This window comes from Poeciliopsis prolifica, unplaced genomic scaffold (assembly GCF_027474105.1).
Source record: "Poeciliopsis prolifica strain line A6 unplaced genomic scaffold, Auburn_PproV2 SCAFFOLD003, whole genome shotgun sequence".
NCBI lineage: Eukaryota > Metazoa > Chordata > Actinopteri > Cyprinodontiformes > Poeciliidae > Poeciliopsis > Poeciliopsis prolifica.
In genome coordinates, this window is record NW_026562378.1 from 19,103,102 (window position 1) to 19,119,622 (window position 16,521).

The 16,521-nt window shown below is 41.0% G+C and overlaps 2 protein-coding genes across 2 annotated transcripts; one reads left to right on the plus strand and one right to left on the minus strand.

Annotated features, from left to right (window-relative positions):
* Nucleotides 1-4,652: 4,652 nt before the first annotated feature.
* Nucleotides 4,653-11,005, plus strand: slc32a1 (solute carrier family 32 member 1). Its single transcript, XM_055027370.1, has 2 exons — nucleotides 4,653-5,656; nucleotides 7,444-11,005. The coding sequence occupies exons 1-2, from the start codon at nucleotides 5,264-5,266 to the stop codon at nucleotides 8,629-8,631; spliced, it is 1,581 nt and encodes a 526-aa protein (XP_054883345.1). The 5' UTR covers nucleotides 4,653-5,263; the 3' UTR covers nucleotides 8,632-11,005.
* Nucleotides 11,006-12,655: 1,650 nt separating this feature from the next.
* aurka (aurora kinase A) lies at nucleotides 12,656-16,271 on the minus strand. The gene is made up of 9 exons (XM_055023340.1): nucleotides 15,949-16,271; nucleotides 15,668-15,733; nucleotides 14,856-15,201; nucleotides 14,743-14,779; nucleotides 14,462-14,653; nucleotides 14,134-14,272; nucleotides 13,879-14,027; nucleotides 13,627-13,801; nucleotides 12,656-13,422 (listed from the first exon to the last, which is right to left on the minus strand). The coding sequence occupies exons 2-9, from the start codon at nucleotides 15,731-15,733 to the stop codon at nucleotides 13,240-13,242; spliced, it is 1,287 nt and encodes a 428-aa protein (XP_054879315.1). The 5' UTR covers nucleotides 15,949-16,271; the 3' UTR covers nucleotides 12,656-13,239.
* Between the last annotated feature and the right edge of the window lie 250 nt (nucleotides 16,272-16,521).

A 16,521-nucleotide genomic window follows, 5' to 3' on the forward strand; every position in this document is an offset into this window, starting at 1 on the left:
ACAGGAGTTCTTACGGAAGTGGGGTAGATCAAATGTGATGGGTATTGATTATTTAGCATCACCTAAATCCCTGATCAACACAGGAAACGTCGGTATTTTGTTGATAACGTACATGCATTTCCAAATTAGGCCTGATAATAGCAGGGCATGGTAATGAACATTTGCGTCTTTGAACGCAGCATTTAAGAAACAATTAGCTCTGTTTCCTGAAACGTTTCATCAGACTCGCCTGCGGGCATGCGTCAGATGTTCAGCAGAAACCCGGAAACAAACACATCATGCATGTTCAGATCAGGTCTGTGTTTGTTGACGGCTCTGATTTGTTTCTTCTGTTTTATTTTTTATTTATTTATTTATTTATTTTCTTCTTTTCTTTTCTCCAACAGCGATGGCGGCGGTGAGAAGCGGTGAGTGTGAAAAATCGATGGCAAGACTGTGTGCCAGCTCCCGGGGCCATGCGGGTCCCAGCGGACCGGCTCCGTTTATTGTGCTCAAAAAAAGGCAATTACAATGTTAATGTGTCGCAGCAGGAGAGTAGACCCGGGAAGGAGGACAAGAAAGGTTGATGGAGAGAGCAGAGTCACTGTGGGTTAACAGCAAAACGGCGTCTGGGGAGCGTTTCAAAGGAATGATAAACTCACAGTACTAGATAGATAGATAGATAGATAGATAGATAGATAGATAGATAGATAGATAGATAGATAGATAGATAGATAGATAGATAGATAGATAGATAGATAGATAGATAGATAGATAGATAGATAGATAGATAGATAGATAGATAGATAGATAGATAGATAGATAGATAGATAGATAGATAGATAGATAGAGTGAGTGAGTAGAATCATTTCTCCCGTTATGTATCATTGTTGGGCAGACAGAAGCCACCATGCAGGACTAATTCCTCTCCAGGAACCCTCTCGGGAGTCCATAATAAGCCATTAAACAGACGCATTAGGAGTAATGAAAAGGCTCTGAGTGGTTTTACCACTGCGGGCCACCTGGATTTGTCTCTCTGTGGAAGTGGGCGGTGGCTGTGATGATCTGATGACTTTGCGGCTGCTGCAGTGATGGGATGAGACGAAAAATGTGTCTGCATGTGTCTAAAACTGCCGTCTTCCTTAACAGCACCAGCGGGGATGTGGTGCGTAGACAACACCATGGACACGTTCAGATAAAAGATTCAGTTTCTCTTGAAACGTCGCTGTCACACAGACTCAGCATACCTTTGATTGGTTGTTTTTTAGAGGTGCAACGATAAATTGCAATTACGTTCATATGTTCAGACCTACTTTGAACAAATTTCTGTTCATTGGGAACAAATGAAATGTTCTATTGAAACTATTAAGGAACACTGATTGTACTGGCATTACAGCTTTTTCAGTTTTTCTTCGAGAAAATAGAATAGAAGAGAATAGAATAGAATAGAATAGAATAGAATAGAATAGAATAGAATAGAATAGAATAGAATAGAATAGAATAGATATTTTTTTATATATCTCAATCCAGGTTGGCAGCTCAGTGGATGATCACCAAAGTCACAAGGAACAATAAAATAAGTAAACAATTAATTCTGTAAGTCGTATCAGTTATTACAAAGCGCTTCACAATGAGCCTCTAAACCTCCTTGAAGTTTCTCATCTCTGGCGCAACCAGACTCTGTCCAAGGTGCTGAATATCAGTCCGCGCTGGCAGATTTCTGAAATCACTGAAATCAGCTCAGTGCAAACAGCGCCCTTGCGTTTCCAGCCGCAAGCACTTCACTGTACCTGTGATTGTGATGCAAATGTTAATGGACTCTGAGGTCCTCTGATTAGGCCTGATGTTGGCTAATTTCCCCTCCTCTGCGCTCCCCAGAGAGCGCAGAGAGCCTTTTCACCGTCCCCCTCTCAATTCAGGAGCGTTGACTGTGTTTTCTGCCTCGCTGAGCTGATGGATGGGCGCAGCAGCAGAAAGACAGGCAGGTGATCATGGGTTAAATGGCACATAATGTGGTGCAGTTTCCAATAAAAAAAAAAAAATTAAAGCGACTGCATCGCTTTGTGCATTTCATTTTACTCAGCTCCTCTTTTGTTGTCTCAGTCTTGGCCGTGTGCATGTTATATATATATATATATATATATATATATATATATATATATATATATATATATATATATATATATATATATATATATATATATATATATATATATACATGCACCCCGCAGTCTCTTCTCGCGTTTACGCGACGCAAAGAGATCGCCTTGCTAAACCTTATCTTATTATCTTAGAGAAATCTTTCAATGTCTGGAGTGGAAGGAGACATAAGCGAAATTAGTCGGGGAAGCCATGTGAACAAAGCCATTATCTACCGAAAAAAAGGCCTGTGTAATGAATGTTTCCCTTTTATTTTGCTCTGGTGTGCGTTTTAAAGCGGCTTATTCAAAAAAGGAAATGCGGCCAGAAATCGAAAATTATTTTTGTGAATTTGGGGAAAACATTGGGGGCGGAGGGGAGCGCTGCAGGAGTCGTGTGGAGGATGGGGAGGGAGCCACTGCGAGAGGGCGGAGAACCGTGTGCCAGCTCACCCATGTGTGTAATGCGAAAAAAGAGAGTCAGGGGGCTGAAATTGAGGAGGAGAAGAGGAGGAAGAGGGGGAGATGCGACTGTCGGACCCCAGAGAAAATAGATTTGACCACAAATCCTGTACACAACATAGTACTCCGGATTCCCGTCTGTATCACCACCGGACATGTGGGTCAAACACAAAACCGCCCTGGCAGTAGCGATAAGGGGCTATGATTGGTCATATTTATGCTGACATGGATGGATCCTCCCGGGACTTGGCACCCTGACCCTTCAGTGACACCCGGCGTGGGTGATGGACAGCGGGACGCATTTATTCCTTGCGTCTTTTACAATAAGTTTTGGCAATGTGCATCACTGAAATGTCTAAAGTCGTGATATTTGTGAATAAATCTGCTATTATTATTATTATTGTTATTATTATTATTATTATTATATTATTATTATTATTATTATTATTATTATTATTACTACTACTACTACTACTACTACTACTACAGTGGGTGCTGGGAAGCCGCTGTGACCTTCGGGCTGGTGGTGTCAGAGCTGCTCTTTTCATCCTGCGGCGCACTCCATCAGGCAGCTCAGAGCGCAAATCTGAGCAGGTCTGCAGCCCGCTGATAACAGCTCCGTCATTAACTCTTTCATTCAAAGCAGCAGCCATTTTCGTTCCCACGTAGCGGAAAAACACACACTCGTTTGCACACACAAAGGACAGGACGGACAAAGCAGAGCGACCGATTTATTGGCCTCGTATTCGTACGGTTTTACTGGTGATGCAAAGGCCGGATGGTGCTGCCCCGGTAGCCCGCATGCGTCGGAGGTGTGGTTTGGCTTTTGTGCGTTGATTCTACCCTTAAAATATTAAATTGTGTTGAAGTCAAAACATTTTAGTCGAGAAGTTTCATAATTACTGAACTGAGGACCAACGTATCAAACATATTGTTAGATAGCACTGTTTGCTTTAATCTAACAATTTAGAAAGGCTTAAAAAATAAAATTAATAATAATAATAATAATAATAATAATAATAAAGCTTTTACTCAGACTTGTATTTTATGTCAGAATCGGAGATTTAAATATGACACTTCGTTATTTTTACTAAAGAACAGCAAGGTTGCAGCAGATGCAGGTTAGTCTGTGTTACTACAGGCTGAAGTGGCGCATCGAGTCGAATAGGCCGCAGCTTGGTGTCCTGGTGAGACTCAGATTCTGCAGCCTGGAGGCAGTCTGAGGATACAGAGAACACAAAGTACTACTGACAAGGCACCGCCTGCGAAATGATTACAGGAATGTGGGTCTGTGTTACACAGCAGCTCCATGAATGCGTATTTCAATGAATGGGGATTACGGAAGTGTTTCGTCATATCTTTTAAATTCAGAAAATATTTATTTTTATTATTATCATTATTTTAGTTTTGCATTAAGAACACAAAGCTGGTCTTTTTGGAATGCGATTTTTTAAAAAATAAACTAATAAATAATGATTCTAAAAGATTCTCTTAGAGAGAGACAGAGAGAAGGCAAACCTCGGACAAGGACGAAATTTTACATTTCTATAAGCAACCTGGTGGTTGGGGTTTGTGCCTCCGAAAATGGAACATTTTTTGCAGATACTTCAGAATTGCATGCGCCCTGAAACGAAAGAAGACAAAGTTCCCATTCATTAAAAAATATTATTCTTTCAAACTGAAACTGCCGTTTTGATTTTTTTTTCTCCCTAAAATTTCACCAAAAACAAAGAGAAATCCCTTCGAGCATCAACAAACCTAACGCCGATCAACGCGGTCCAGAATAATCCCATTGATGCCTCTCTCTCTTCTTCGCTGAAGATAAATTTGGAAAACTTTTACAGTTATAAAATTGAAAAGCTTCTAGATTTCTGTGTAATATTTTCTGCTCCAAAGATTCGGGTTTCTTCACTTTCATACCCCCCTTTATACTCGTAAAGTTATGCAAGATTTGAGGCCCTCGGAATGCCATTGGATGTTAAGATGAGGCATAATAGATTCTAGGTTGGGGGAGAGCTGGTCGGGGTGCAGCAAGCACCTCCCCTAGAAATGCAGCAAATCTCTCCCGTTTTCTCCTGGTGGGGCACTGGGAGGGCTGGAGACGTGCTTTGCATTGGCAGGCGGCTGAGGACACGTGTCTCGTCCCTGCCTCCCCCTATCCGGGCTCAACGGTACCGCATTGGCATCAGTAGAGGCACCTGAACTCCTGGGGAAAGCTGCTTGCCACCTTATAGCTACCCCCTAAAATAAAGAACCCACAGCACAGTCCCCGCAGCAACCTGTGGCTTGACTTTTTTTTTTTTCTTTTTCTTTTTCCTTTTTTTTTTCTGGTCGTGCGTAAAGCTTTTGCGCACAGCGCCTCGGAGACTGAAAAGGTGCGCTTACACTGGTCGAGCGTCAGATCGCAGCGCCAGGATGCAGAAGCGGAGCAGCGACGTCTGAAGGTGACATGAACCTGGGGATAGTCCAGAGCATCAGCCGCACACGCAACAAGAAGTGGAGATAGCAACTGAAAACCGTCGTGTCTTGAAGCCAAACTTGCGATTTTCCTTTTGGTTTCATCTCATGCTGAGATTAAAGAGCTGCAGAACACAGTAGCCTCATTTTTCATTGAGTGACGGGGGAAAGGAAGAAAAAGCATCTAATTAGTCAGTGGACAGTTTAGAGTCAACAGAGGAGGAAAAATGGCGACGTTAATAAGAGGCAAGATCTCTAATAAACTGTCAAACGCAGCCACGGCTGTGTCCAACAAATCCACGGCAAAGGTGAGCGGCATGTTCGCCAGGATGGGCTTCCAGGCCGCCACGGACGAGGAGGGTCTGGGCTTTGCCTCCTGCGACGACCTGGATTACGACCACCGTCAGGGCATGCAGATGGACATTCTGTCCTCCGACGAGATCGGAGGAGAGGGTGGCGGAGACGGCGGCGGGCTGGAGGGGGACAGCCACTACCAGAGAGACGGCACCGGTCCGCCGCTCTCTGCCTCCAAGGACGGGAGCTCGAACAACGAGTTGTCCGAAGTTAAACCAAAAATCACCGCCTGGGAAGCGGGCTGGAACGTCACGAACGCAATCCAGGTAAAGACTCAGTTCTAATTGGTTGAACCGCCGTGATATCTGTGAAATATGAGAATAATGCACACCTGAAAAGAGACTGAGAGAAAAAGAAAACGAAAAATAATTTATAATTTAAATAAGTTTGTGACTTTTATTGATTGTGGCTTTTTAATTATTATCAGAGGAGGGCATTGATTTAGAATTGGCTCATGCATTAATAAAAGTGAAAGATATATGATGTCCTAGTACCGTTAACCCCCCTCCCCTTAACACATATTCTTTGTCTGTAGTAATTTCAACGGTCTATGATGTTGATCTTGATAGACCGATAAGGCAAACAGGATCAACTCTTTCTTTTTTATATACCAAAACGAGCATATTGTTCTGTAGGAAAATAAAAATTAAGGAGCTATTAGAGCATTTAAGACTTAACAAAAAAAAGTGGGGTGAATTCCACAAGGAAAATAATAATTTTATTGAATAAAATAAATTATAAAAAAAAAAAAAACCTCTCATTGAGAGACAAAAAGCTGCAGAAATTAGGAGTAGAGACTCGTGAGTGCGCACTGCTGTAGGGGGCTATGCGACAAAAATTCCTCCATCCACGCAGTTCCTTTTAATGCTGTGTTCATGGCGTGACGTCAGAGTGTGTCTCCTCAGTCTGCGATGACGTCAGAAGCGGGGGGATGCGCTCAAAGCCATGTGGAAAACCCACAACATGAAAAACATGACAACTTCTGTATAGTCACGCTGTGCAGCCGCACATGCACACGCTGCAAGCGGACAGGGCCGGTCTGAGATAACATGGGGCCCAAAGAGATGCTTTAACTAAGCCAGTTAGCCCCGTTGCCCACCAGCCACAGCACCTCTAAGTATTGTCTAGTGGTTTACAGGAACAGTAAACAACTATTAAATTAACTTTAGCACTGAATACATTTGACTTTACTCTCACTTCTTGTTATTATATTAATAAAAAGAATAAGAAAATTTTATAGAGATGTTCATTTGTTTAATGTATTGCTTTTCCAAGCAGAAAAAGAAACTTATATATATAAATCAAGCAGACACTAAACACATCTAAAAGAGTATTATTTAGAACTTGACATTTATATTTCACAAAAAATTTTTTTTAACAATCTTGATCTTTTTTATCATTTTTTAAACAACGTGGTCATTCGACTTATACTTTCAAGTAGCAAACATCAGCTGACAGACATTCAAAGAAGAGATAAACATGATGCACATTGATACAAATAAATGGGTGTATAATCTTATCAATGTTTATCCTTTGGTCTCTTAAATGTGGGCTCCTTTTGGATAGATGAAACTACAAATCCAAAGTTTTGAGATTTATATTCTGTGCAAGTATTCAAGGGGTCTTGAGGGTCTCCCTGCTGGAGCCCTTAATAATATGGCAGTGATGTCACTTCCTGACTAATATCAATGACTCGGGAAAATTTAAGAGAAGAAAAGACAAAGTTCAATAAGTTGCAATTTAATTAATGCAGTAATTGCTTCACAAAAAAAATTGTGGCATCATGGTATGATGGTCAACATAACAAAATCAGCTAATTTAGTTTGTATACAGGTATTGATCTACCTATGTATTTGTTTGTTTGTCCAACTTAGCTAAGAACCAATAAAAAGCTCCTGAAGTTCTCTTGCTTTTGGTTTTGGTGTAGCCACCCCAAAACAATACAACTGCCCCCATCTGTTCACCACAGCCAAACTTTCTGGATGCGCCCCTGAGGGTCTGCTCAGTACAACCTGACCACACCAGCCAATGTTTTTGTACTTTCTGTTCCCAGGGGATGTTCGTTCTGGGCTTGCCCTACGCCATCCTGCATGGAGGATACCTCGGACTCTTTCTCATTATTTTCGCCGCCGTGGTGTGCTGCTACACGGGGAAAATCCTCATCGCCTGCCTGTACGAGGAGGACGAAGACGGGCAGCTCGTCCGTGTGAGGGACTCCTATGTGGACATTGCCAACGCCTGCTGCGCGCCCAGGTTCCCAACTCTGGGTGGTCACGTCGTGAATGTAGCTCAGATCATAGAGCTGGTGATGACCTGTATTCTGTACGTGGTCGTCAGCGGGAATCTCATGTACAACAGCTTCCCCAACATGCCCATCTCCCAGAAGTCTTGGGCCATCATCGCCACCGCCGCTCTGCTCCCCTGCGCCTTCCTCAAGAACCTGAAAGCCGTCTCCAAGTTCAGCTTGTTGTGCACGCTGGCGCATTTCATCATCAACGTCCTGGTGATCGCCTACTGCCTGTCCAGGGCGAGGGACTGGGCCTGGGACAAGGTCAAGTTTTACATCGATGTCAAGAAGTTCCCCATCTCCATTGGGATTATCGTGTTCAGCTACACCTCGCAGATCTTCCTGCCGTCCCTGGAGGGGAACATGCAGAAACCCAGCGAGTTCCACTGCATGATGAAATGGACTCACATCGCTGCCTGTATCCTCAAGGGCCTGTTCGCCCTGGTGGCCTACCTGACCTGGGCAGACGAAACCAAGGAGGTGATCACAGACAACCTGCCACCAACTATCCGAGCCGTGGTCAACCTCTTCCTGGTGGCCAAAGCTTTGCTGTCCTACCCGCTGCCCTTTTTCGCCGCCGTGGAGGTGTTGGAGAAATCCTTCTTCCAGGACGGGGGCCGCGCCTTCTTTCCGGACTGCTACGGAGGCGATGGGCGCCTAAAGTCCTGGGGACTGACTCTCCGATGCATACTAGTGGTGTTCACCTTGCTTATGGCGATCTATGTGCCGCACTTCGCCCTGCTCATGGGCCTCACCGGCAGCCTGACGGGCGCCGGGCTCTGCTTTCTGCTTCCCAGCATCTTCCACCTCAAGCTCTTATGGAGAAAGCTTCAGTGGCACCAGGTGTTCTTTGACGTGTCCATCTTTGTAATAGGCGGTATATGCAGCATATCTGGTTTCATCCACTCCATGGAGGGGCTCATAGAGGCTTTCAAATATAACATAGAAGAATAGAGACGAATCACTGGAGTACCGATGCATCTCAATAAATTAGAATAGAATCATAAAGCAAATTTATTTGACTAATTCAGTTTATTTTCTAGTAATTTTGCCTATATGAAATGAAAACCCCAAATTCAGTTACTTTAAGAAAGAAAATATTCTATAGACCAATAAAAAGATCAATTTTGATACAAATATGTGATATTATTACCATAGCAGTTTTCAAGTCAAAACTGTTCATCAGTCACTGGCACCCTGAGCAAAAAGAGCAACCCAGAAAAAGTTCATCACTAAAACGCTGGTTGAAGGTTGAAAGTTAAGTGGAAGGAAAAATTGTGAAAAAAAAAAAAAAAAGAATTAGAGAAAATACCCAGTTGCTTGAGCACTTTAAATGGTCGTCTGAATGAGTCAGAATCTAGGTCCACATATGTCAACAAGGATGGTGAAGCAAAACCATGTTAACGTTTGCCTGGCGTGGAAACGTCAGAGCTTAAAAGTCAGAGAGGCACCACACAGAACGATCCAGATCGCAGCTGGAGTCAATGTCAGAATTGTCTTGATTAAGGTAAGAATAAAAGCAACTGGTTTAAATGATTCAAAGTTCTCTTGCTAGAAATGAAAGTTAATTTCAATTTAATTTAGAAATCAATCCAAACCCAAGATTGTGGAAGACTAGTTTACAATCCGAGTTGTTTGAAGTCCAGAGGAAAATTTTTCACATCCAGTGAAGATTCTTGTCATCTGCTCGTGTTGTGTTTTATGAAGTCCAGAATCAGACCTTCTACCAGGAAAAACTTAGATAATCTCATGCTTCACTTTATTGACCATTGCGTCACTATGCTTGACTGGCCTGCAAACGCTCCTGAGCTAAACGGCTTTGAGAATATTTGTGGTTTAAAATCCTTTTTACATCTGGTCCTATATAATGTTCTAACTTTCTCAGAAACTGAATGTGAGGTTTTCATTTACTGTAAACCTTACAGTCGCAATAGACGCTTGAAACAGCGACGTCTCACCGCCTGTAACGACTCTATGAAATATGCTTCACTTTTATTTTGCTGAACTAAATTGGTTTTCCGGTTATATTTTAGTTTGCTGAGATGAACCTGTACTCGTTAACTGCTAATTCCCATTTAGTGAAAACATTAAAAACACACAAACACTAAGCGGCGTGCGCTCCTTCCCCTCTGCTTGATTCATGCGTAAAAGCGCGCACTGAGCACACACACACATTTGCGCACTATCTCTCATGTATTTTACACACACAAGTCTAACAGCAGCGATGGAGTCTAACGCGTCCGCGCAGTCGATACGTGTTATAGGCCTACATATGCGAACAAAAGAAACACAAACATATTTTCCAGTGGAGTGAAAGTTTACATTGACCTTAAGAAAAGTTGCAAAAAGAGGGCAGACGCTCGTGTCGCTCTTGCGGTGCTTCTTCCCCAGATCGCAATGATCGAGTTTGAGAGGAAAGAAAGGAAGAAAAGTGATGATTAAATTTAGTTTAAACTTCAGCGTGACTGCAGGGACTGACTGTGGCGTTAAAGCCAAAAACAAACCCGAAAAGCACATACATATGTGCAACAATCCGATTTTTCTTAATCTGCATCAAAGACGAAGAACGTTTTTGCTTTTTAATAAAAAAAATAATCTGGATATCCCGGATAATAAAAGTTGGCGGTGTTAAAACATCAGAAGAGAGCAACTGTACAAACTATGCATTGAATGTATGATACAGGCTGCAGAAAATGGAACGAAGATACAAAAAATGTGAAGTGTTCTGGTTCAGTGGCGTGGACGTGTTGATGCTTTGACAGGCCTTTTCCCCTCCACAAGACTCCTCTTTTTTTGTTGTTGTTTCTGAGCTTATCAACACGCAATAACAAAGTCCCATCTCAACTTCTTCCCCCCCCCCGACCTCTCCATCCAGCCCCGTTTCCTCTCAGCGTGGGAGCTCCGAACTGAAACTGCACACCGGATTTAAAAATAACGCATCTAGATCCACACATGGCCCTGTTTTATGAAAATTAATTTGATACGCTCCAGTTTTAAAAATTTCGATGTCTAAAAATATGGGGAAGAAATGAAAACCATAATTAATACAAGTGAGATTATCAAAGAGGAAAATGTGCATACATTTTTCATTCTGTGCAATCCAATGGGTCCTGTGGAAATGTTATTAAAAAAACCCGTATGTGTAGTGTGTTATTGTGGTTTCAAAAAGATGGAATGTATATCTCAAAAGTGGTGATCATATATTGTGAAATTAATATTAAAGAATAAAGAAATAAGTGAAATTATATTGTAAAAAATGTGTGTGGTTTTATGTAAAAGAACGATCAGAACATGTATTTTTTTTCTCTATAATAAAACAGAAAATGATGGTGATGGTAGGAGTCATACTTTTTTTAGATTTAAAAAAAAAAGGATTTTCTAAGTTTATTTTCTATTCGAGCTGTAAATTGGTCATTTCACTCTACATTCGTGTCTATGGAGAACTTAAGAGCCAGCATGTTTGCGCTTGAACAGTTTCCTGCTGCAGGCGGGCATCAGGCCTTCCTTTTAATTCACTCTGTTGATTCCCTCCTGAACATGCGGGTAACATCTGGACGAGCCGTCCATTTATTTCCGGGTGGCTTCATTTGGAGATGTCAGGAAATCACGGCAACTGCAAACGAATCTAACGACCAGATGGGCTCCATCTAGCAGATTTAAGAGCCTGTTCACATGCAAAAGAAGGGCATACATAAATAAACAGACATTTGTTTTTTCTCTGTATTTAGAGCGATCCCTAACAGCAAAGAAAGCCATAACAGCATTTAATTATATAAACTGTAAAATTAATTTTTAAAGTTATGTATTACAGTCTGCACACCAAAATAACAGAGAATTCCAGCTTTATAGCAGTCATTTCACTATATACGTTCTCCTTTACTTCTCCAAATGTTAATAGGGAGACACCTAGTGGACAGAGAGATTACACACATAAGCAGAAACGACGGTGGTTAGTCAAGCATACATATCATGAAAGTGTTACTATCAAAGTGTTTGTCCATTACTTCTTGTGCTTTCGCTTTATTGGAACACTTGAATGTTTCAAGTCATCAAGCAAATTCCAATATTGGATGAAGATGAAATTAAATTTCAAGTAAAAATATATTTTTAGAGGATTTTTTTTATTATTATTAAACTAAGATTCCCCATTGGGAAAAAAAACAAAACAAACTGGACAACTTTTAATAGTTGATTGAATCATGTTTGATCTCTGCCAATAAATTCTGCAGTTATAGAACCTTAAGCCCAATCACTTTGGTTCTGCAGGAGGAGAGTAAACCAACACACAACAGCAAGGCCGCCTATGAATGACCAAAAACAAAATAGACCTTAGGACTGGCCTCCCCAAAGCCTGCATGATCTCAAACATGCTGTTCATACTTGAAAATTTTCCAAGGTAACTGAATTAAAACATTTCTACAAAGGAGAGCACTTTTCTTTTTATGGAACTAAGATGCTTGACAAGGTTGATGAAGTTAATACTTCTAAATGCCACAGGTCTATTAATTTTTTTTTTAATGTATACAGAAAAAATCTGCAATAAAATTGTAAAAATATTTTTTCACAGTACCACAGGGAGTGCAAGTAACCAAATCAACAATAGAATGACTTAAATTAGAATATTATCTTTGGCCCAGAGATACATTGAAAGCTGAAATTGATTCAGCATGTGCATCAAGAAGTGCTGGTTTTTAATCATTTTCCTTCAGTAACTCTGCAGGAAAATTTGTTTTTTTCCTGCAGAAGTACTGCATCGTCCATCAAAAAAATTATCCGTCCATCTTAAGTGGAATTATTCTAGACTGCATCCGGTTCTGCAGTACAGACAAGTATTTAAACATGAGAATGCTACACATATGCAAAGAAAACAGATGGAAAAAACAGAAATGTTTTTCCTGTGCCAGTTAAATGTGTTAAAAACATGAACAGTTTGCTTTAGCCTCAGTTGCCCCCCAATAAAACACTTTGTAAAATCCTCTGATGAAACCATCTTTCATTATGTAGATTTGTTTTTATTTCCATTTTGTAAACAAGAAAGGCTTCTTTCAATTTTATCTTGAAAAATAAACCAACTCATATGAACACAATTAAAATCCAATATATTATTTAAAAGAGAAAAACAAACTCAGTTTCAGTGGTTGTGTGGCGCCCTCTGCTGGGTGCTTCGGGTTACAACTATACTTGAATTTGATCAGCAAGTGCAAGTCCTGGAGACTAAAAGGCTTGCAACCAAGAAACATCTCATTGATTAAACAAAATGTTTCTGCTTCTAAATGTAAATTGGATAGGAGAAAATGTATTCCTATTTCAAGTAACATCTCCCAAAGCTTGAGAATTTTTTTTCATAATTACTAACAATGAAATATTTACAGACAAAAGAATGAGAAGAAACTCAGGATAAGATAAAGGGTGACAAAGTGGCTCAAGTATCTGCAGACAAAAAAAAATCCTCATTGGGAAAATCTTTTTAGAGTCAAAGCAGAAGAAGCAGATTGTGAAAAATCAGCTGCATGTTGATGTTCTGCAGGACGGTGTAGGCACAGCCAGCTGTTGGGAGTGCAGTCACTGACTGGACTCTTCACTGTTCAGAGTCGTGGGCTTCTTGGTTGAGCATTCAAGCACCCAGGGGTGGGAGAGGACTCCCTCAATGGGCAACCTCTGCATGGGGTTGTGCTTCAGCAGCTTGGCCACCAAGTCTTTAGCTCCGGCACTAATGGAAGGATGTGGAGGGTAAATGTACTCCACCTACGTCAATTAAAAACAAAAATAATAATTAAAAACATATCAGCTGGTTTCTTCACCTAAGAGATTTTTATTTATTTTTGGATCTATGTGCTCCAAAAAGTCAAAATATTTGTATTACTGTCTTTACCCTAAAACTCCTGCAAAAATTAGGAGTTGAAGAATTGCGTGTATTTTACATGAAAACTACTTCATCAGAATTCTTACCCTTGAAATCCTACGGTAGGTTTCATCGTGAGTTTTTGCTTCAAATGGAGGTTTTCCGACAAGAAACTCATAGCAAAGGACCCCCAGACTCCACAGGTCCACCTTCTCATCGTGAGTTTTGCCCTCGATCATCTCTGGGGGAAGGTAGTCTAGTGTTCCACACAGGGTGGACCTCCTGTATGGAAGAAAAACAGAATATGTCAGATCTGAAATGACTACAGAGCATGCTAAGGCATGTCAACATGCACATACCTGGAAGATGGAGTGTGAACAGACCAACCAAAATCAGCAATCTTCAGCTCCCCATTACCTCCAAGCAACAAGTTCTCTGGTTTGATGTCTCTGTGAATCACATTCTTGGTATGACAGTAGTGGAGCGCATCTGCCAGCTCCATGATGTACTGAAAACAACAAAAGCAAAAAAGAAGTATCACATCTGTGAGCTTTAAGTAGACCATATGCAAGTTCTGTAAAAATTGTCCCTGTCTGGTAAATTGGGACAGTTACTGTTGCAGTTCTGTCCTCAGAGAAACTCCCACAGCGCTGCAGCTCGCCATACAGCTCTCCTCTGGGTGCATATTCAAGGATGAGATACACACGAGAAGCATCGTGAAAATAGCCATAGAGGCGAAGGATGTTGGGATGTCTGCAGAAAAAAAAAAAAAAAAAGATTCAGAACATAATTCAAAGTTCTGCAGACAACTTAAAAACAGAGAAACTAATGTGAGCTAAAATGCATTTTTTAAGATAAAACTATTGATTTGTGCAATAAAGTTAACTGCTTAACTGTTTTAGTCAACCTGTTGGTTGACATTTCATTATAAGCACATTGTACCTTAGATGAGATTGGATCTCGACTTCTCTCCTCAGCTGGTGCTCTACCCCTGCCTTCTCCAGCTGCTTCTTGAAGAGAACCTTCAGGGCCAAGATGAATTTGGTCTGGCGCTCTCTAGCCAAGTAGACATTGCCAAACTTGCCCTTTCCCAAAGGACGGCCAATGTCAAAGTTTTCCAGACTCCATGGTTTCCTGTTTGAAAACAGGATGTAGCTCTCATCTTATTTTAAAACTGCATAATGCATGACAAGTATTAAAAAGTATTTTTTCACTTTACATACTTTGATGACGAGGCCCGACTGTCCTTGGCAGGTTTGGCTAAAACAGCAAATAAGTATTTTAGTATTCATTTAAAACTCTGACATTTCCTGCTCCAGCTCAGCGATGCACTCACACTGCGGCTTCTCCTGCTTTGCTGGTTCCGACGGAGGCTTGGTCGAGTCCGAGTGGCCAGCTGGCACATGAGTCTTTGGCTGGTTATGCTGGGAAATGGGTTTTGGCTGTGGTGCTGGAGTTAGTTTCACAGTGGCTGGGTTTGCATTCTGGTCAGCAGGAGGAGGGTGCTTGATAGCTCCAGAAACATGAGGTACAGGGTTCTGCTGGCTAACGGGTCGCTGGATACGCTGCGGCCCGTTCGACATGCCCAGAACCCGCTGATGCTGAGTCTGTGTGACTGCACCCTTCTGAATGGCTTGTGAATGGTGAGACAGGGGAACCCGCTTCGGTCCATTGCTGTTTGACTGCAATCAAAACAAAAATGATTGCATTCAAAGCAATAAGCTTAAGTACACAATTAAATGTGGTTAGTGAGAATAATTAAGCAATTAAACCCTCCCATTTCTTTATGTAAACAGAGTCCCAAAGAAAACCCATTTAAAAATGCAGGTCTTTTTAGAGCAATACTTGTGTATTTAGCCATGATTGCTATGACATTTTTTGTTATCTTTTAAAAAGAAATTTTAAAAACACTGGGAAGAAATTGTATTTTTTTTCCTAGTCATTAGTTGTTTTAATAAATAAAACAACTTTTGACCCACATTATACACCCCTTTTCAACTACAGGAACCTGTAAAATGCTTCCGCATCGTTTATATCTGGAGATTCAACACATAGTGTCCTTTAGTACATCACGCATAAAGCCAAATAATCTACTGTACCATATTTCCTATTTGGCAGCTCAAATATCAATGATATGCTATGCATTACCATTAATTCTGGCCTTTGTGGTTTCATGCCCTTCATCACTTTGAACGAGGTGGAAGAGTCCGTCATCTGTTAAGAAAAGAGATGGTTTGATTAACAAACTATTAGAAACACCAATTAAAGAATCTAGCGCCTTTAATTGTATTATTTAATGACCCTAAACTTTATTATACAATTGAAATAGGCACAGCAGCCGTCTTTGTGATCCGTGAGTTGCTAGCTTAGCGGCAAACGCTGAAAACACGATCCACAGAATACCTTTTAAGCATGCCGTCATTACTTACCTTAATGTATTATTGCACAATTTCCGAAAGCAACCACAACAGGCTGTTGTGCAGAATAAAAACAGCTTTAAACCAGGTATCCCGACCCAGGCTACTTAGCAGCTACATCGACCAGCTAACGGTAGCTTCTGTTTGAGCTACATAAACCAGGAACACGCAAAAGAACGCTAAAATACGATACGCTTTAATAACAAAATAAAATAACAGCCTTTGTAGTTTGTGTGTTATAGAGAGGGAAAACAAGAAAAAGACCTGAATCCACAATACACGAAGCGCAAATTGTAGCTGAGAAAGAACACGTCGTTTAAACGCAGCCTGTTTGATTTCAAATGTCCCTCTGTTCCAAACCTTTAAATAAACCCTAGCTTCTGATAGGCTGCAGGGATGCGATATGCTTGATTTTCATTGGCTGATGAAGGATGCCAAACGGGTAGGGCGAGACGTCATTATGACTTCCAAAGGAATCTTCCAAACACGAGATGGCAATGCAAGAAAGCCCTATTCTAAAAATCAAGTATGTGGACTCATACATAAATATCTTTAATATGTTTATAAAAAATCTCAATGCTTGTT

What these genes read in the sequence shown, in the direction of transcription:
- slc32a1 (XM_055027370.1), top strand. Translation starts at nt 5,264, where the DNA reads ATGGCGACGTTAATAAGAGGCAAGATCTCTAATAAACTGTCAAACGCA. An exon ending in ACGTCACGAACGCAATCCAG is followed by an intron (nt 5,657 to 7,443) that starts GTAAAGACTCAG and finishes TTCTGTTCCCAG; the next exon opens with GGGATGTTCGTTCTGGGCTT.
- aurka (XM_055023340.1), bottom strand. Translation starts at nt 15,733, where the DNA reads ATGACGGACTCTTCCACCTCGTTCAAAGTGATGAAGGGCATGAAACCA. An exon ending in CACAAAGGCCAGAATTAATG is followed by an intron (nt 15,202 to 15,667) that starts GTAATGCATAGC and finishes TTTTGATTGCAG; the next exon opens with TCAAACAGCAATGGACCGAA. An exon ending in AGTCGGGCCTCGTCATCAAA is followed by an intron (nt 14,654 to 14,742) that starts GTATGTAAAGTG and finishes GTTTTCAAACAG; the next exon opens with GAAACCATGGAGTCTGGAAA.